Source organism: Bactrocera oleae, chromosome 2, assembly GCF_042242935.1.
Source record: "Bactrocera oleae isolate idBacOlea1 chromosome 2, idBacOlea1, whole genome shotgun sequence".
Lineage (NCBI taxonomy): Eukaryota > Metazoa > Arthropoda > Insecta > Diptera > Tephritidae > Bactrocera > Bactrocera oleae.
Window position 1 is genome coordinate 65,898,767 of NC_091536.1, and position 21,125 is coordinate 65,919,891.

Sequence of the window (21,125 nt, forward strand, 5' to 3'; positions counted from 1 at the left end):
ATTTGAATCGATTTAAAAGTTGAAAAAAAAAATTCAGCCTAATCAAACTACATGTTAAACAAATTTTAAGGGCACACCTAGTATCCTGCTCTTCTGAAAACATATTATAAAAAAAATATTTCCTGCACAATAATTGTTAAAAACAAAGCATGTCTAATAAAATGGTAAATTTTGGAAAAAAAATATTAGAATTTTGTGGAAAACCGGTTGATTTAAAATTTGAAAAAGTGGCTTTGAGAAAAACGCGTATAAAAATAAACTCATTAAGCTGACTGAACTGAGTGGATACGTTTTAGAAAGCTGTAAGTCAAAAATTATTTAAAATGTTAATTTAAATTTTTAGTTTTTTTTTAATTTTAAAGAGATAAACTATCAAAATATGCAAAAAAAAATATGTTTTCGAAAACGTTCGTCCCAAACTTAATGTGTGGCCCTTTAAGTCAACATGTTGACGTAGACATACGAGTACTGTTGTTTGGTGTTGAAAGTGAGTGAAATAGATTTTTTCTAAATTGTGAAAGTATAAAATATTCGGTTGTACTCGCACTTATTCCTTCCTTACTCTTTAATAATTAAGCATTCTTTATTAATCAATGGCAGTTGACTTGTGGCACGGAGTTAAAAGGCCAATGTTATGTAAACATATTATTATAATACTTAGATTTTAATTAATTGATTAATTATGTATTCGAGAAGCCCCCAACTGATTTTAAATTGTTTGGCTTTTCCAATCACAATTGTTTAATATTTAGTTAATATATTTATGTTTATGCTTCTTTGTCTTACAGTTAACGCCAACGGTAATAAAATCATCTCTGGACCATTTATGCAACTCGACAAACCAGAAACAACACGATTATTAATCACCAAGCATTACTCACATCATTATCTGCCGTGCTACGCCAGCATCGAGAAGAACTACTACTATCTTAGCAGTGAGCAAATTATGAATGAATATTTACACCTGTAGCGAGTACACACAGATATATATATGTATATATTTGTTCTCTTTCTACTTTCTTTTTCTCTCTCTTTCTTCTCTGCGCTTAGACGATACAAATTACTTTTACACCTGGTATCGCAATGACCAAATTGTGGAGACCCACAGTGGACGGAACGAATTCAAAATCTATCGTAATGGCACGTTACGCCTACCGCCCACTGAGCGAGCCGCTGGCGCTTACCGCTGCAAAATCAATGTCAACACAACGGCCATACTTTCGGTGCTCATTACTGTGGAATATCCGGGTAAATAAGAGAACACTCTTACATTGTAATAATCGTTAATATTTAACTATTTTCTCATTTTTTTTCAGTACTTAAACGCGTAACGGTAACTTCCACAAACATAACCGCTAAGGCGGGTCAACCGCTTGTACTCGACTGCCCGGTCGTAAGTGTGCCACCGGCAAATATTAGCTGGTTCTATGGAAAAGTACCGTTATCAAAGCAATTCAAAGACAACAGGCGAGTAGAAGCAAAAAAACATAAATAAAAAAAAAACTCAATTTTAAATTAATAGCTCCAAGGTCGCATCTTAAGTGGAAACCTATAAACATTTTTTATTGTTTGCGCTTCTTAGTTAAAGTTATTTCAAACTTTTCTATGTAGTGGAATTGTAACAGCAATTTTTGCCAATTTTCTCTGAGTATTTTGAAATTTAATATTTTTATTTCAATTCCATTCAAAATCTCTCTGACTTTATTGATATTGTATGGCAGCTATATGCTGCAGCTGTTCGATATTGGTGTTTCCAACAAATGACCACCTTCTTTGAAAGAAAAAGACGTGCGCAAAATTCCAGATCGTTATCTCAAAAACTAAGAGACGAGTTAGCGTATATTTAGACAGACGGACATGACTAAATCGACTCAGCTCGTTTCTATCCATATGTTCTAGGACTCCCTTCTGGGTATTACAAACTTCGTGGCAGATTTAATATACCCTGTTCAGGGTATAAAAAGTTCTCAATACATATGGAGATGCGCCTAATGCCATTTCTGGTTTTTTTTTTTTAATAACTATTTGGTTATTTTTGCTAAAAAACAAAATTATTTCAACTCTATAAAAGAGAACATTTTTTTTAAATTATATATATATTTATTTATTTTGTTACGTATTTAACATCTTCAAATTTTTGTGCTATTTTTAAGTTCTCAATTCTAAACTTGTGGCATTTTTAAATTCTAAATTAATTTTGATTATTTATTTAATAAAATTACTCAATATTGATTACCAAATATTTTTCAATTTAGACTCGTCTGAATTAGAAAAAATATTGCAATAGCAATTCAGTTCACAAGCTTAAAATTTCATTACTGTGGTATATGTATGTCTATTAGTTGCCTATTTTAATTAATGCGATGACTCTCTTTGTGCGCTTGAGTCTTAGTGATTTCCGCTTTATAATTGTGGCAGTTTCAGATTTCATTTATTCATTACCTTTAATATGTACATGTAAATACATACATGCATGCAGACAGACATACTAGTATTTACAGCGATACAAATTCATGATTAAACAAGTGGAATTAGTAAATGAAATAATTTCCTTTTGTAATTTTACAGGTATTTAATACTTGCCAATGGCACTCTGGTGTTACGGAAATTGACTTTGGACGCAGCAGGACGTTACAAGTGAGTATTGATTTTAATTTATATAAAATTGTTTTGCAATACAGATAAAGTTTTTAAATATTTTGTGTATATTTGAATTTTTTTTTTCGTTTTGGTCCGACCGAGATATTTTTGGTCATAAGTTGGCACCCCTCAAAGGCACTATTCGTGCAAATCTGGATACATTTATTGGTTCGTGATTTCTATACTGCAAAATAGAAGGATCAAAATTTGAAGTTGGTTTATATGAAATTTAAAGTTGGTTCATATGAGAAGTAGGAGTGGCGTTTGTCCGATTTAGCACTGTAATGTAGGAATGTCAGGCTAATATTACCTACCGAATATGGTAGAAAGGGTAGGTCCCGAGACATGAGATTTTACCTAAGTGCGCGGTGCCACGCTCATCGTCCACCGGCTTCTATAGGGTGTTTTTATACCATCTTGGGTGTAAAATTGTATGACTCTGGCGCAGTTAGTTTTAGATTTATCGCACTTTTAATTGTTTTTAACAGCGCCGTTATATTTGGAGTGGGCGGGGTTATCATCCGAATTCTCACATTTTCACAGCTTGGGTAGGGATGCCCAAAGGATTTTCTCTGAGTGTATTTGGTTATTAGAGCTTGAATGGTTTAAGAGATATGTACATTAAACTTATTAGAAAGCTGAGCCACGGCCAGTTTTTAAAAAGTTTTAGTCCAGTCGTGCCTCTTGCTACTATGATTTTTATGTTTTCAATTAATGGCGTCTTGTGGGCGTGGAAATGATCCTATTCCGCCCATTTGCCAAATCATTCCTCCCTTCATCAAGATATCTAAATTTTTACTTAATTTATCGCTTGCATAGACGGACGGATGGACAGACGTACAGACAGACAGTCACTCGGAATTCAACTCGTCTCGTCATCCTGATCATTTGTATATAACTTCATAGCTATTTCGGTTAGTTTTAGGTGATACAAACAACAGTTAGGTGAACAAAAGTATTATACTCTGTAGCAACATGTTGCCAAAGTATAAACATTTAAGATCGCTATAATCAGTGTACCGCCCTCGAAGGTTGTGACTCCTTTAAAACGGTAGGAACTTTTCAGCCTCCTTTTTTTACCTGTGCCCTTCGAACTGTTAAAGAGAACCGCCATGTAAACAAAAACACGCGATACTTTTGAAACAAGTTGTAAGTGTATAAAAAATTAAGCAAATTTATGTAACATAGAGGGTATTCTTAAATTATAATAACATTATACTTGACTTGAAAAATATGGTTAATTGCTTAAGCTGCCTATAATTCAACCTGTTGTTGTTGCATGATAATATATAATCACTATGAACTTGTTTCGTGCGTTACATTGTAGCAAAGCATGCATCGGTTTAACTGCTCGCTTTGTTGTTTTTTATGTTGTTGTAATGCAACAAGTATCAACAGCTTTCATCAAACATCAAAATCAACATAAACAAACATGAGCAGCTGCTGTCGAGGCTTATTACTAACTGCACAACTCTTTTTGTCCGGTGTATTGTAGTTTTACGCTACTCTGGTCACTCTAATTGCCAATTGGTTAATGCGTTGGTGAAACACAACAACATACAACAAAATAAATGTTTCTCTAAGCGCCAAACGTTATTCGAGAAAACATGTTCTTATTAACACTTGTACTGATAATGTTGACGACTGTTTATGTTGTTGTTTTAGCAGTTGCGGCCGCAATCGCTGCTGACGTCACAGGTGCGCGACCAAGAAGTTGGGGCTGCGAAGATAACCATGAAAATAAAAACGCCAACAAGTGCGAACAAACGAGGGCAGCACGTTATGTTTGCCATGTGCTATGTGGCATGCAACTAGTCTTACACACAAACTTATTGACAAGCTCAAGGCAAAGGCTAGAAATTGCCTAAAACAATTAGATACAACAGGGGCATAAATATATAGATATATGTAGATAAATGTCTATATGTATATCTTACTTATTTGTGTTATGTTATGCGACGGTATCACGCATAGAAGCAGCTAAGTAGAAAAAAGCAATAATGCGAGCGAAATTGAAAAGCGTGCGGCAAAGTAGACAGTAGCGAAATATTTACAAGCTGCAAATTTCGCACTCCAACGATGAGCGTAATTGTCGCAATCAACATTCAGCCATACATTAGCCGCCCTAATGGCAGCTGCTGGCCGATCAATTCAAAGCACAGAAGTCGTGGAGAGTCAACTGCGTGCCTTTGCCGGACGACAAAGTTTGGTATGTAGGGGGCAAGCCTAGGGTGCGCTAGGGTGATGTTTTTTCAGTAAGTTCTTTTTGTATAGTTTATTTTTGTTGGCTGCGCTGAGTAAGTATAGCATAATTAGGGCTTATAAGCTATTGTGGTCACAGTTTATAAGGGTGCGCGACGTTACTACTGTCACATAAGTTCGAGGCGAAATCGCAAATGTTTATATACATATACATATGCATATACCCTATAGGGAAAGTGAAATAGTACCGAACTGGGTTACGTTAGGTTAAGCTCTGATCTGATCTCTCTGATTAAGGTGATCCCTGAAATGAGGATCGTACTTGAGCTGCAAAAGTCTTTGATGAAGCCAGAAAACAGCAAGATGTTTCAGCCTTGATCTCGCAAACACAAAACATTTACTTAGCAAGTGTTGCAATGATTCTACTTTGTTTTTTACCAAACCATTTTTACAACTGGCATCTTATAAAGTTGGACCAGACTGACAAAAAAAACTTTTGTTCACATATTTTTAGACTAATCTTTATTATCGCCTATCGACTGGGATGGCGTTAAGTGCCTTCAGCGAATTTTAGTGTTTTCGGTTTCGTCTCGCTTTGAAACGTCATTCGCTAGATTGTTGGACTGTTCTCTGCTACGTTATTAAGCAACTCTTTTCGAAATCTATCCGATGTGGTTTTTTCAAAAGATTCTAGTCTTTTGGTAGGACTTTAGCATTGACACACTTCATACCCAAACCATTAAAAAAAAGTGTTGAGTCGCCCCATAGGAGATATTGAGATCCGATGTCACTTCGCTGAAAGCTTTGTACCATTCAAATTTGATCAAATGATATTGAACCTTACCGCTCGAACGCAGAGAAAAGCGAACCTTATTGAGAGCCAAGAATTGGCGAGTTCACCTCTTGTGATTTAATGTGATGAAGAAGATCCTTGCGAGTGGGCAAGTGCTAGAAGTTGTCCAGCGCTCGTCCAGCTTATGTAAGATTCAGTCATCCAGGCGCAAGACACAAAAGCTTCAACCTGTTCCCAGCTGTAAGACAGAAGTGCCTTCCGTCCTACTCATACTAGTCTTATATTTAACGGGCTAGTCGTTCCTCTATGAAACACGAGCTTATAGTCAATGAGGTTAAGGGTTGTAATGGATGCTCATTTATATGAAGGAGATTGCGCTAGCTAGCAGAGGCCTACTGATTATCATGTCTGCTGGTACCAATGGTCTTTCTTTGACATTCATTCAGATTACCTGGACCATTGCGTCATCTAGCTTAACCTGGTTGCCTTTTTTCTGCATATAAAGGCTGGAGGATGAGTTTATGGTATTGTCAAAAATTGTACTGAACAAGTTCTATAATATATCATGTCTATTATACATATTTGAGTATAGATGTAATATGAGGATTATATTACTACTACTATTAGGGATGGTACTAATTTAAGCAATAGAAACTCTTCATGTTCTTCTTCAATATAAATATATCGAATTGTTGAACATTGACTTAAAATTTAAAAATCTTTGTCTTCTTTAAAAATTGTAAAATTAGATTATTACATTCATTCACTACCAGCTTTCCCTACAGGGTATTCATTCGTTTAATGTAATACAACTCACCGCAATTTGTAGACGCAGGTTCAAGGCCCTCGGTTCCATTTTTGTGACCAGGGATCACATTGCCTCAATAGCACCCAGCAAGTATCTGGAGTTTTTCAGGGTGCTGGGACTTTGGGAATGCATGTGATGGAGGAGAGGGCACAATAGACCCTAGGTCGCAGTGCATACCTCATTTTCAAATCTAATCTAATACAACTCATTCATGAATTACGAAATGGATTTGCGTACGTGCACGAGCGTAGCATTATCTGTTATGTTAATCTTCGTCACAAACCCATTTTTGGACTGTTTCCATGCATTAGGGGCAATAAAAAATAAATGCTTAACGTAGAAGTTAGCTATTACTGACATATAAGCCAAATATGTACTTAATATGTGTAAGCTATGTTCCTTCAAGACATAATCAACACCGCTATTGTGAAGAGAAATACTAAAGGAAATCGGTGAAAAAAAATTTAAAGAAAATTTTTTGGAAGGCGCTTAAGTCCCCTGGTTTTATATTCAATGATATAATAATGATAATATTTATTCGTGAAAAAGACCATTTCCAATATGTTTTGGTTTGTGACGCCATTAACCGTCTAAAGTGAAAAATTCAAAATGTTTTAATTTTTATGTGATCTACCTTTATACCCAAATGCTATATTATACCTTAATTTTATAAATTTGAATTTTTCTATTTTTCGTATCTTTTAGATGCTTAGCACAAAATCAATTTGCCTCCAAGACGCTGTTTAGATGGGCCTTCAATGTGTTCAATGATCCCACACCCACGAGCCATAATGAACTTTTACCCAGTCTGCAGAACTCGACACAGTATGTACCAACGGGTGGCAGCTGTCTATTATATTGTTATAATCAGATCGATGGGCCGCTGATTGAGTGGTGGTATCGAAGCACATTGAATAATGCAGCGCTGAAGATCAGTAATCACAGTAATGAAATCATTATAGAGAATGCAAGCCAGTCAAATCAAGGTTACTACAGCTGCATAAGTGGGAGAAGTAATGAGGTAAGAATGAAAACGAAATTATTCTTGATGAACTAAGATTCCGGGATTGATGGATTTACTATAGGATAAAGGGTTTCTCTATGAAATTGTGTTTGATTTATGTCAGTTGTTTGTTCGAATCGTCACTCTCCAATATTTAGATGATGATAATATAATTTGTATACTCTTGCAACATTTTGCTACAGAGTATAATAGTTTTATTCACCTAACGATTGTTTGTATGACCTAAAACTAATCGAGTTAGATACAGGGTTATATACATATCAATGATCAGGATGAAGAGAGGAGTTGAAATCCGGGTGACTGTCTGTTCGTCCGTTCGTCTGTGCAAGCTATAACTCGAGCAAAATATGAGATACTTTGATAAAATTAACTACAGATGTTTCTTTGCAAAATAAGAAGGTATTGCAGATGGGCGTTATCGGACCATCGACATTCCCACAAAACGCCATTACTCGAACGAAAAAATTGCTAAAACTAAACTTCCAAATAAGTTATAAGGATATTACTTGGTATAAGGAATCGCATTTGGAGGGTTTCATTTGCAGTTAAAAAATATTTCCTAAACCCCTAAAGCTAGAATATCTAAATTCACCCAGGTCAAATCTTTTTAGCATCGATACCGACAGTATGAAATAGGTGAAATCGGATGATAACTCCGGCGATTCACCATATAACGGTTTTGTTAAAAAATACTAAAAATGCGATAAATTTATAAATATATACGTCAGAGACATTAAATCTTTTACTCTGAATGATATTTGAAGAATTTTTATAAGCACCGCTGTCAAAATTGAATGATGGGCGTGTCATCACCCAAATTTAGGTGAAAACCCGTATCTGGAATGGAAAAGGTGAAAACTGGCCTTGGCCACATATAACTAATATTAAAATGTTCAAACATCTAGTTGACTTTACTCCTTATATACGGAGAGGTGTAATGGTGATTGTATGTGAGATACCTAATAAATGTAAGTTAATAAGATACAAATTTGATTATAATCTATTAACGATTTCGTCGAATAATAAATGTTGAATTCTTTCGCAATATAAAGTTTTTTTAACACCTGAAGGTATTTAGCCGGCTTTGATCCTTGCAAGTTGCAAGAGCATAAAATGTTTGATTACGCGCGAACTTAGCACTTCCTTACTTTTTTGTTTGTTTTAATTTTCGCTTCAAAGGACTTTTCCAGTCAAATTCTGATCCTCTCTTATTGTAAAAATTCTTGCTATATATTCGACTCTGTAGAGCTTAAATCTTACGAAAGCTCTACGGTCGCTTTATTTTATAAATTTACAGTAAAGTTCATTCAAGAATTTTTTGATGTAAGAGTAGAAGAGAGCTTTCGGGTGAAAAGATTGAGCCAACTATCTTTTATATTAATTAATAGAACATTTTCAACGAAGGCTTCAAAGAGAAAACAACGTTAGACATCTCTGAATACGACCACCTTTAGAAATTTATATACCTCCAAGTGCAAGTGAGAATTTTTAACAGACATAAACTATATTTAAATTAAAACTTATGATCGGTATGTAATTTTTTCTTCATCTTAATTCTTTTTTACTTTCATTTACAGACTTTTCATGTGATCGTTACCTCACCGCCGGTGATCGTAGAGCCACTCATCTCGTACGAGATACTGATAACCGCTTCGTTGCAATTTCGTTGTAACGCCACCGGCAATCCCCGGCCGGTTATAAGCTGGTATCACAATGGGGTTCCTCTCAAAAGTTCCTACACACGCTACATTGTTGGCAACGAATTGCATTTGCACTCCTTCGATCCGATTGAGGCCGGCATATATCAATGCTTTGCACGAAATATCGCCGGGGAGGTATACAGCGCGGGAGAATTGCGTTTCCGCAACAAAGACGATGGCTTGCTGCTGCAGAACCCACTGCAGAATATACGCTGCTATGCGCTTAGCTTTAATACGATCAATGTGACTTTTGAAAGCAACTTTTTTGAGGTAACTTTCAAGAATTATTCCTCATTTTGTATTAATGTGAGCATTAATCTCTTGTACAGTCGCTCTTCATTGTGCACATTGTGCAGAATAATCCACATCGTTGGATTTCCCCATTCGCCCCAATGAAACTAAATCATACCTCACATTTGGTAATTTCAAGCCACCTACCCGTTTACCGTCCATTCGAGCTGATCACACGCGTTCTAGTGCCAACCTCAGAGATACGCTTGGCCAACAAGACGCAACAACAGACAATACTCAGCTCATTAAGAAGCCCACCGGTGACATGCTGCACGCAAGGCTGTGAGTTATTGTTTATTTGGGAAGGAAGATAGTAAACAAATTTTAACTAATTTATGTCATTCGTATTTCTATTCTTATTCCCTACGCAGTACTCTTACATTTGGTGCACATGGGCAATGATACCTTTGTTACTTGGTCACAGCCGGAGTTGAAAGGCAAAAAGTATTTTATACTTCAATTCTCCGGCAATCACACACAACCGCATCCTCAGCAATTACTTAGGCAACATCTACGTGGCACCGTGCAGCACGTGGACCTCACGCAGGAGGATGTCGCTCAGAAGCTCTGTGATATTGATGCGCTCAATGAAGTACAGACGCGTGCGGTTTTGAGGAGCGCGCAGGCAGGCTATATTGACAACAACAGTCATGTGGAGTTGGAGGAAGAAGTTTTTAGTTTGGTAGTGTTGTCAAATGTAACGGGTGTTTTGCTGGAACATTTTAATCGCATAAAATTACGTGTACTGATTATCACACGTGAAAATGAACATTTGAAGCAGGACTTTCGCTATGTACAGTGGAAAACGGTAAGTTTTATGAGTGTGTTTTAACTTTCAAAAATACTTTGTTTCAAGAATTGATGATTTATTTAAAATTTGAATTGATGAATTAATTTGGCACTCAAATTTGTCCCATTAATGTGTTTAAATTTTACTTACGCGTATATACATATAATATATGAGAGTTTAGCCGAGCAGAAAATTTTAAGCCAAGACTTATTTGTAATGGTCCTCTTAATTTATTTGACGAAGTAATATTTAGCGGTGAATTTTTCCAGTCTCCCCGCGGTGTTGTCATGTTGTATTTAATTTCTTTGCACCGGATGTTTTGTAATCAACAGGTAAAATTTTAGTCACCTTAAAAACTGATGACTTTGAGATTAGAGTTTTGTTATTGCAATAAATGAGACGTCTTCAAAAGTAAATATAAATATTTTTTTGGCTACTTGAAAGCAAACGGCTCAAAACTCTTTACAGCTTAATATACTGCGACGCTCTTTATTAACCGCATATTATCCGACAAATGGTCGGAGTGACTTTGACAATTCCCTCTTTTCCGAATCTGGAAGCCTTTTCGTTGCTCAACTATCCACACTGTGCAAAGTAAAGTTTGTATAGATAGTTTATGAAGACCTGAAGTGCTCCTCTTACATACATTGCTTCAATCAATATTTAAAGAAGCTAAAAGATTTTCGGTTGATCTTTCGTCCCAGCGGTCTTATTTCTCCGTTTTTCAATTTCTTTTATACCTGCATAATATATAATATATATATATCTAGACGAAATTTACCAAATCCGCTAATAAAATTTCTACTTCTTATCTCTAATATCATCTAGCAGATGATGTCTGTGAAACCGCTTAAATGGAAAAGTACACTTTATACGTACTTCTGTCGTTTTTTTTTTCATGTTCTGTGTATTAAAAACACCTGTCTTAACATATTAGTTCCCACTCAAAACCCATGTACCCTTGACGCCGTGAAGGTGACGAGTTCCAGTTAGTTCGCAAAATAAGAGAAACCAAGAAGCATATATCATGCATGCACCGAGTCCCCACATATTACAAATTGAAATTGAAGTAGCTCTTTCGTTCAACACTCCGTTTGATGAGTTCGTAAGAATATTTTGTTTCATCAAACTATATAAATATGAGTATTTTGTAATGTCACGAGTCCAAAAAGTAGAGAAATATGTATATTTACGAGTATAGCATATCAACTTTATACGGCATTATTTTTTGCTTTAATCAAATATTTACAGATCGAGAACGACACCAACGAGCTCGCCAACACACCGTTTCGTCTCAGCATAGTAGAGTCACGCATGCTTACCTTTCACTTTCACGAACATTTCAATGAGTCGTGTGTACACGCGTGTCACTGGCAGATACAGTTCCCCATTATACGTAAAGAAGAGCCGAAATGCGACCAACTGCCGATAACCAATTCACAAGTGGTTATACGAGGCCTCAAACCATCAGAACGTTATCGTGTCAATTTCTTTAGCTGCAAAACACAAACTTTCTATGGACAAGTAGATAGACAAACATTGCCCGATCGTAAGTTATAAATACATATACTTTTCGAAAGATAAACCTAAAATATTTTCAACGTTCATAGCACCGGGAACGATCAGCAATCAACGCGTCATACGACATAATGGCCTGAAGTTGCTTTGGGATCCGCCTTTGCAACCCAACGGCAAAATCCATCACTACAACATACTGTGGACCTTGGGTAATGTGACACATGAGGTCAATATTTTGGAATGTACCGTATGTTCCTTTAAGGTAAGAAGGTGAATGCACGTCGATAAATATGTAAATAATTATACTTCCGCCCAGTTTCCCAACATCTCCGAGACGGCGAAAATCAATGTAACTGTACGCGTTGTCGGCGAAACCGGTGTGGGGGCACCGATTTTCATTGACTTGCGTAGCATAAGTCACCATTCGCTCGAGATTGAGTGCCCTTCAAACGAATCAGAGGTTTATAGTGGCATTATTATCGGCTCACTGCTCTCTGTGGTTTGTGTAGTTGTTTTCGCCTTACTTATCATATTTCAACGGAGACGCTATAAGGCGCGCACGCAAGGACCCACACATCTTAGTTCGCCATCAGAGATGAATTTTGGTAATCTGAATAACCCTAGTATACCCAGTGAAAGCGCTGGTGGCTTAAGTGGCAGCACTTTCCAACAGGATTGTCACGAAATGCAGACGTTGATACCGAAAAGTGGACGCTATGTTGACATACATGCGGCGCGTCCAAAAGAATATCAAACCACGCAACTACCCAATGGCAATGGTAACGGTAATGTCGTGCGACGTCAACTCACTGTCGAAGTAGAGCCAAATCCTAATGCTACACAGCACGATTATGAGTTGGATGGACGGGCGAACGTATCACAGCTGCCGCTATGCAGCTCTACGCCAGAGAAGGCAGCACGAGATGGTGCGCATCCCTTTTTCATACCCTTCAAGCAGACGCCGCCAAATACTGTGGCCACGGCGCTGCCTAAACTTAGTTCCTCAAATAATTATGCCAATAATGGCGGTGACGCTGGCCTGGGTGATGCAAGCGGTTATATTGTGTCGCCCAACACGCTGCCACTTATGTCAACGCCACCAACAACGTTGGCGCTCAGCGTAGCCGGCCAACAGCGCAGTGGCAGTTTCAGCAGTAGCAGTTGTGGCGGTAGTAGTGGTCCTAACGGTAGTCGTAGTAGTATTAATAGTAGTAAAAAACAGTTCCATGCGAATTACTCCAAACATTCCAAATCGAATGATGTGATCTGTCTGCTCGCGGACGAAGAGGTTGCGGCAACATTGACGCCCACCAGCGAAGCTGCCGTAGCGTTGGCATTAACGAATGGTTTCAAGGCAGCAACAATGGCCAGATCAGCAGCGAATGCTGCGACGCCAGGCGATGCGACGAAAATAGCAACAACAAAGGCGGGCGGTGGTCAGGTGAGTCTTTATTTCATTTTCTTTAACAAACGTATATATATATATATATCTATTTATATTAAATTATATTTCCGAAGCCTGCAAAACTGACCACAACTAAGGCCACCATGCATGCACCCAACCAAAAAAGTACTTCTACAATTCTAGTTAGTCCCGCCAATCAGCTGAAACGCGGCGCTTCGGTAAAGCTGAAGAAACTCACTGCGGACAATAAGTCGCGCAACAATTCCATAGTTCCTGCCTTTGGATCGATGGCTGCCACGGGCAAAGCCACTGCTGCTACAGCCGTGTCAGCGAATCCATGGTCCACTACCGCGCCGCCGTTTACAGCGGCCTCAACGTCAGCGTCTACGTCGGCCGCGAGCAGTAACAGTAACGCTTTTAGTGTGGCGTTCAGCGGCCCGCATCGTCGTCTCAACGTGGACCCGAACGGTTGAGCACTTGCATTAAGCATATGCATACATAAAAACACACACTACAAAAGCTAAGTAAATTCAAGTTTCGCGTAAGTAAACAGTGAGTAATTTTAGGGAGGCAAAAATTATGGAAAACGAAACACATTCAGGATATAAATAGTGATTAGGCGTCACGCTGTGGACGCCGCTGAAAATGTAGGCGCGCATTCGTGCGCTTTAGAACTACAAAAGCAGTAAAGAGAAACATTCCAAAACCTATAGATTTATATACACAAACATACTTATACAAATATTAACAGAAAAAGAAGATAGCAGTAGGCTTTTTGATCCCAAGAAAACAACACGTTTAAAAATCTTAGCATATTTTATAAATGTGCGAAAATGGCTATTCTAGCTGCTGCGAAGCGTTTAGTGGCTGATGATACATACATACATATACATATGTATAAACAAAAATATGCATTTTGCGAATATTAACGTAGAGAAAATATTGTGGTATATAGAAAACATGCATTTATGCCGTTTATAGATACAGTTAAACACACCTATACACAGTACCAGACCTACCCACAAATCCATATTTAGAAACCTTTTTTTTATATATACACAACAACAACTTATATGCAAATATAAGAAACTATGAAGTAGATTTGAGTGTCCTGAAGAACGAATTGAACTCTGTAAGACAACATATGAAGCTACGCATTGCTGTGGAAGAAAATCATAATAGAATTTATTATGTTTTTAATTGCGTCGGAATGAGAATTCCTAATTTTGCTTCATGGTGTTTCAGTTTGTTTGTTTTTGAAATCAACTGAGGCTAGCTTAGCATAGTTTTTGTTTAACAAATTTTATTTATTTAATAAATTTTTTTGTATTTTATGTTTATCAAATTTCTAAGTTGAATATTTAGTTGTAGGGCTTTTAAAGATCAGAGAATGTGAGAAATATTAAGATGCAGAAGATTTTTTGTTTTACCGTTATATTAATTTCACGTTTGTTTTGTTACATTATTTGAAAAAAACATAAAAATTTGTTTTTAATATCAAATATTATTAAGATCACTGAAATTCTTACATAACTACGTCTAATAACACTGAGTGACATTAAGTCTGTTCGTTAACCGATATCCCGAGACAAGTATTCGGCAACTCTCAGCTCCTATTAGAAGCTTATCACTCAAGCGACGAATATCTAAAAAGTTCAACAAATCGAAATTCACAAACTTGACAAACTATCTGATCCCTTCTGCCAAGCTTCTATGGATAATAATGAGATATAATAATATACTTTCTGCTTCATTGTCCTTCCTTTGCAATATTACGATTGCAGCAAATTCTCATTTTTGAAGTCATATTGGCAAATGTTCTGGTATGGAAAAACTTACAATACATTAGCGGATTTGTGAGTGCTCTGACCGTTCCATCTATATATAGTGATTCTTCTTTCTTTAGGAATTATGGTATCACTAAGAAATAGATTGAAGCTAATGCTTATGAATAATATTGTTATCAGCGATTGAAGATCAGCCGCAATTATATCTAGTAACCTAACCCATATTGCATAAAATACTTACTTCTCGCTTATTTCATACTTATCTACATGAGTGAAAAAAATCATTTTGATATCTTTTAACGGTAGCTAATAAGAAGATAATATTATTAAGACACGTATACGAAGTTGTCGGATCTAGAGCTAAATTTTATGAAGATTTCCTAAATAGAACTGAAATACACAAAAATCATTCACCTCTTTTTACGGGGGATTATTTAGTAAAATCCTTTTATCACTACTTTTCAAAGTCCTGTAGAAATGAGCTGAATACTGGATTTTCTTTCACATCTTTTGGGAATTTACGAAATCTTTCTATGTACCAAGTATTGTAGAACACGAAGAAGTAATATTAATAATCCGGTCTCTTTTATCAACCAAAACATTTTCCGTAGACATATCAAGTTATATTTCAGATAGGATTTTCTAATTGCAATTACTTAGACTTTTTTTTGTGTCATTACTAACCGAAAATCCATTTTAATTATACTTCCTTATGTGACAGCTTATTTACGAGGATATTTACTGTAATATTAAATAAATGTAGTTTTTAAATAATATTTTATCTTCCCTATTTATTTTACGATGTATGAATTTAATTCTTGTTTATATTTTTTTTTAGTATTTATTCATTTTGACTCTTTTATATTTCTATCAATTCTGTCAGAATTCACAGATATACTTACATATTTAAAATAGGGCTACTCATATACCAGTACACTCTGAACCAAAAAACCAAAAATGAAATAGTTTCAGAATCTTATCCCTTCGAAAAAATTTGAATACCTTTACTTTTTAAAGGTAACTTAAACAGTTTCTAACGGATAAAATGAGCCACATATCGAAAAAATAACATTAAGTTCGGAGTTTTTCTACCCTAGGTATGAAATAAAGTCCACAGAATGCATATTACCAATTCACCTTGCTTCCGAGCAACACAATGCTTTCTCCCTCTTCTCTTGTAAGTATACACGACAATTCAGTTATCTGCACTCACTTTTCTGTTTTGTGTTTCAAACTTATGGTTGTATAATGCACCAATATGATATCATTAAATGTAAACTCCCTTCAACACTTAAAATCATGAAAATACAATATTTCGAAAACATTAGAAACAACAAGCTGTACAAAATTACAAAACCAAAAAAATTCCAAAAAAAATATAAATATAGAAACACCGAATTTTAATAACTGAGGGAAATTTTAAGAGAATGTCTGCATACGTTATGTGTTCTAGTATCAGGGTAAGAGAACAGTGATGAAATTAAGAAAAATATATATAATTTTTAACAGATTGGCGTTAGTCGAAAAAATACAAGAGAAACACTGATATTTATTAAAACAAAAAAATATATATATATGTATATACTTATATATAAATGAATCCGTTACCTATAAAAATTCATGCACAAGAATTTGTATTAGAATATATGTATGAAGACATGTAACAACTGAAAGTTCCACACAGTAATTTATAAAAAACGTTCATGTAAACAAAAGTGCAATAACCCAAGCGTAAATTATTAAAACATACATACATACCTAAATACAAACCCACGTTAATTGAAGCATTTGCATTTTTATGCTTTCAAATATCATTTTACTTAAATGTGCGATTAATAAAATGACTCGCATGCGAGAAAATTAATATGATCAATGATACAATAAAGCACTGTACTTCAGTGTTTGGAAGACATATGAAATTCGATGTGTATGTATCAAGGACCGTAATAATGTGTATAAAAAAATAGCAACAATTATTTTTGCGATTTTGGAATGAACGAAACAATAACTTAGTATCGACATAAGAAAAAATAAATAATGACATGTTAGTCCTTTTTTGGCGATCCAAGCATTTCTATGATGATTTCTGATGATTTTCTTCAGCGATAATGATTAATTTTGAATAATTTTATAATAAATCAGAAAAAATGAATATTTGCAATTTTTATTTATTTTTTTGTTCAAAATAAAATTCACTTTAAAATCGAATTGTGTATTGTGTGTCGAATTGTAATTAAAGAAAGAATTTAGTTAAGGTTTAATTTAGTAAATAATCATTATTTATGATTTACATTATTTTGCTGAAAAATACTGATTATTTATGGTTTATTACAATATAAAATTAATATAGTGACGCAATCTGAAGAGTTTCTTCAGAGAATCCGTTGCCTTGGACCTATGGCAGAGTTCGTGAATAGAAAAAATTTTCCATTCAAGCACTTGAATTCAATCGTTAAGTTTATATAGCAGCTATATGCTAGAGTGATCCTATATCGGCAATTGCGACAAATGATCAGTTTCTTGAGGAGAAGAGGACGCGCTCAAAATTTCAGATTGATATATCAAAAACTAGCTCGCGTATACAGACAGGCGGACGGACAGACAGACGAAAATGGTTAAATCGACTCAGCTTGTCACACTGATCATGTATATAAGTATATACGCTTTTGTGTGTTACACATGTCGTGTTAAACTTAATATACCCTGTTCAGGGTGTGTAATATCTTGAATCATAATTGGTACTATAGGCTTTCCATTTGCTGGTAGAAAACGCAAACAGAAAAAACTACAAAGATTTATTAATGGTATAAAAGATTAATCGTTCCCATGACAGTCGATCTTGAGCAAATGGCCTTCACTTTAAGAAAATACATAAATCTAATTGGAGGATATTTTATGCAAGAATAGAAATAATCAGACACCATAACAACAAAATTGTTGAAAAATGTGTTCCAAAAAAATTATAATTTTTTCTTTCGCATAAGCGATTTTATTAAAATATTAATTTTCTCGCATGATGTATCAATTAATGTATAAATAAATTACATTGCAGGAGAGCCAAAGAAGCATAGATAAAAAATAAAAAAAACAACAACAAAATAGTTACTCTCCAAGAAATAATACAGAAACCAATCACTTGTGTTCATTTACATAATTTCATATAAAAAATTGTTGTGTTTTATATTTATTTTTCCACTTTACATACATACCTATATACAAATTATTTTTTACATTTACAAAAACAAGCAAAACAACACAGTTAAAATAAAACTTTATTTAAATAATTATAAACAGTTAAACATAAATAAGCATTTAATAGTGAGTATATAAATACTAATGTATAAAAAATTTTTGGAAATACATAAAGCTCACACCATACATAATAAATATATACAAGAATGTGTGCAACTACACTGGTATTATATTTGAATAAAAGCAGATTTTTAAACAAAAAATGAAAGCATAATAAATACATATGTACAAACCGTTAGCATTTTACAAAAACAAGTTAATTTATTTAAAAAAAAAGTGAATATAAACAAACAAAAAACAATTTTAATAAAAACTTGAAAAACAAAGTCCAGACTGCCGAAAAACGACTAGCAGCAACTTTCGACTATTCCGAAAACGTACTTGAGATTCCTAAAGACATACATAAAAAACACATATGTGCATACATACATACATGTATGTATATGTATCTATATCTAAGAATTTTAAAATAAAACGTACACAATTTTAGTTATTAAAAGCAAAAGTTACAAAAATATTTGATACCAAAAGCATATTTACATACACACAAACAAATATTAGAATACTACATACAAAAGAAAAAAAGTGTTAAAACAAAATACATTCAAAACATTCACACACTCATACACATAGTAAAAGCTAAAAATGTGTATACATTTTTTATTTTATTTATTTATTGAAAATAAATATTAAGAGAAAGGCGTAGAAGTAGAACTAAATTATAACAAAAAATATTGCAACGGCAAAAACATTAGATGGGAAACACTGTTTGTTAACGTCAACGTTGTGCAAATGGATGTGATAAGTGTTTCAATTTAATGCAGATATTCATGTAAGTTAAAAAATCATGAAACAGATCATATACAAAATACTTGAGTTTTGCAGAAATTCTGAAATTTTCTTAGGCAAGTTTCAACGGAAAAAAAAATTTGTTTTCTTTGCTTAAAAGCGATTAATTTGTAGAAAATCGTATAAAAAATACAAACAGCATAGTCCCACAGAGAGAATACCCTAGTTTAAAACTAATTCTCTAGTGCACCAGTGCTTTATTTACAATTCCTAGATTGAGAACAAGGAAACCCCTATTCCGGTTTTCAACTCAACTGCGCATTGTTTGAAGTTTTGAATTTCTGAATTATCGATATCAACCGTTTTTTCGTTAAAATTGTTTAATTCAAGCTACCAAATCAATTTAATTTTCAGGTCATCAATATATATAACCACTTTTGCCAATATGGTACACTCTATTACAAATGTGGACCACGCCCTATGGCAACTCTTGAATGAGCAGAACTGAAAGTGTTTCTTTGCTGGTATGCTTTTAGGCGCTTTACCCAATATTTGCTATATTCTCTATTAAAGGGTGAAATTTTGTACCAAGTAAATTTCAGAATTTCTCGCCTGGTTTCATAATAACTAAGCAATGTAGGCTTGTATTGTAAAATTACAAATATTTTCTCTCGAAATTCATTTTGTAACAGAGCTTCAAACTTAAAAATTTCTAATATGAAACTTTAATTTGTTTCCAATAAAATCAAACAAAAAAATTCTGGGGAACTATACTACATATATTATATTATATATTAAGACACCAGTAACTTAAGGCTCCAAAAACCATATTACAAAAAAACTGTTTTTTATTTTAAGATTTGTTAAGAATTGTATGCAAACTTGTTTAAGTGATTTTTCATGATGATATGTTTTCCTTCTTTATTATGATTAATAATATGTATTTAATTGTTCGCTTTCTGTACATAATTTTGAGAGTAAACAATTATTAATTAAATATTGTACTAATATATAGTATACTTAACGTTATGATAAGAAACATTTTTTATACTTGTATGTCAGTAAATTGAGACAAAATAAAATAATAAAAACAAAAACAAAAACATGAAAATACGTGGGTATGTAGTTGATAAACTTGTGTTAAATATAAAAAAAATGTGAAGGTGTGACATACAAAATAAAACACATATACATATGTACATGTAAACAGTATATTAGTGTATAAAATATACTTGGGAAGGATAACGGTTGCGCATCTATTTCTTTCAAATGCTCGCACTAATATTATATGAGCATGTGGTAGTAGATGTGTGGGAAGCAACTAAACATTGTTCAAAAGAAGAGTGTACGAAAAAATGGCTTACTTGAAAATACAGATGTAACTTATTTGCAACAAATAACGATTTGTTTTACTAATACATATTTCTATTTTGGAGTAATAAAAAGTTTGGAGATTCAGATTTTGAGGTTAAATGTTTGAAATGATTCATATATCATAACTGATACCCTCGTAAAAGCAGACGGTGGGGACGTTCAAAGCTCAATCACTGCGGCAACATAGCAAGGCATCATATTCGTCGCAAAAATGTTGCAATATAAGTACAAGCTGAGATCTGCAGAAAAGCAACAGTGTCGCAATATTGGTGCAGTTATTTGCTTGCTCGCACATCAACAGTCCTTAAATGGCATACCGATACTCTATTGGTGGAGTTAACCTCGCTTTAAAAAAAGTTTCTGTTTCATTTTACGTTTTCTGTTAAAATGTTACAAAATGATTCGAAAATGTAAACTCAGGGTTGTTATTTGTGTTTTCAAGTACACTGGCGTCTGTAGACAGTAGCAAATACCAATCCTGTTTCAGTATCCAACGCAAGCATAATGAAAACTATAATCCACTAGTCTTCCGCAATTGGAGTGTGAGTTTACCATATTTATGACGTCACAATTTGTAACATTTAACTATTTGGAACAATTTTTATATACTGTCTATTTGGCTGTCACTACAGGCACCTCAGCTCCCATTCTGCATCACTGACTTCATCGTCATAGAAAAAAATAAAGACTTACAGTCATAAAACGTTAAGTAAATAGTAGTTGCGGTAACTGCCCGAGCCCAATGACAGACT

General features: G+C 34.5%; 1 protein-coding gene across 1 annotated transcript in view; it reads left to right on the forward strand.

Annotated features, from left to right (window-relative positions):
* plum overlaps positions 1–20,399 on the forward strand; it is a 139,865-nt gene extending 119,466 nt beyond the window's left edge. The window contains exons 3-14 of the mRNA XM_036361733.2: positions 789–935; positions 1,051–1,248; positions 1,317–1,467; positions 2,569–2,637; positions 7,149–7,464; positions 9,045–9,437; positions 9,497–9,740; positions 9,830–10,266; positions 11,500–11,797; positions 11,859–12,028; positions 12,083–13,207; positions 13,285–20,399. Coding sequence (XP_036217626.2) covers positions 789–935; positions 1,051–1,248; positions 1,317–1,467; positions 2,569–2,637; positions 7,149–7,464; positions 9,045–9,437; positions 9,497–9,740; positions 9,830–10,266; positions 11,500–11,797; positions 11,859–12,028; positions 12,083–13,207; positions 13,285–13,644 — 3,908 coding nt within the window. The 3' untranslated portion in view covers positions 13,645–20,399. The remainder of the gene's footprint in view (positions 1–788; positions 936–1,050; positions 1,249–1,316; positions 1,468–2,568; positions 2,638–7,148; positions 7,465–9,044; positions 9,438–9,496; positions 9,741–9,829; positions 10,267–11,499; positions 11,798–11,858; positions 12,029–12,082; positions 13,208–13,284) is intronic.
* The last annotated feature ends 726 nt before the right edge of the window (positions 20,400–21,125 follow it).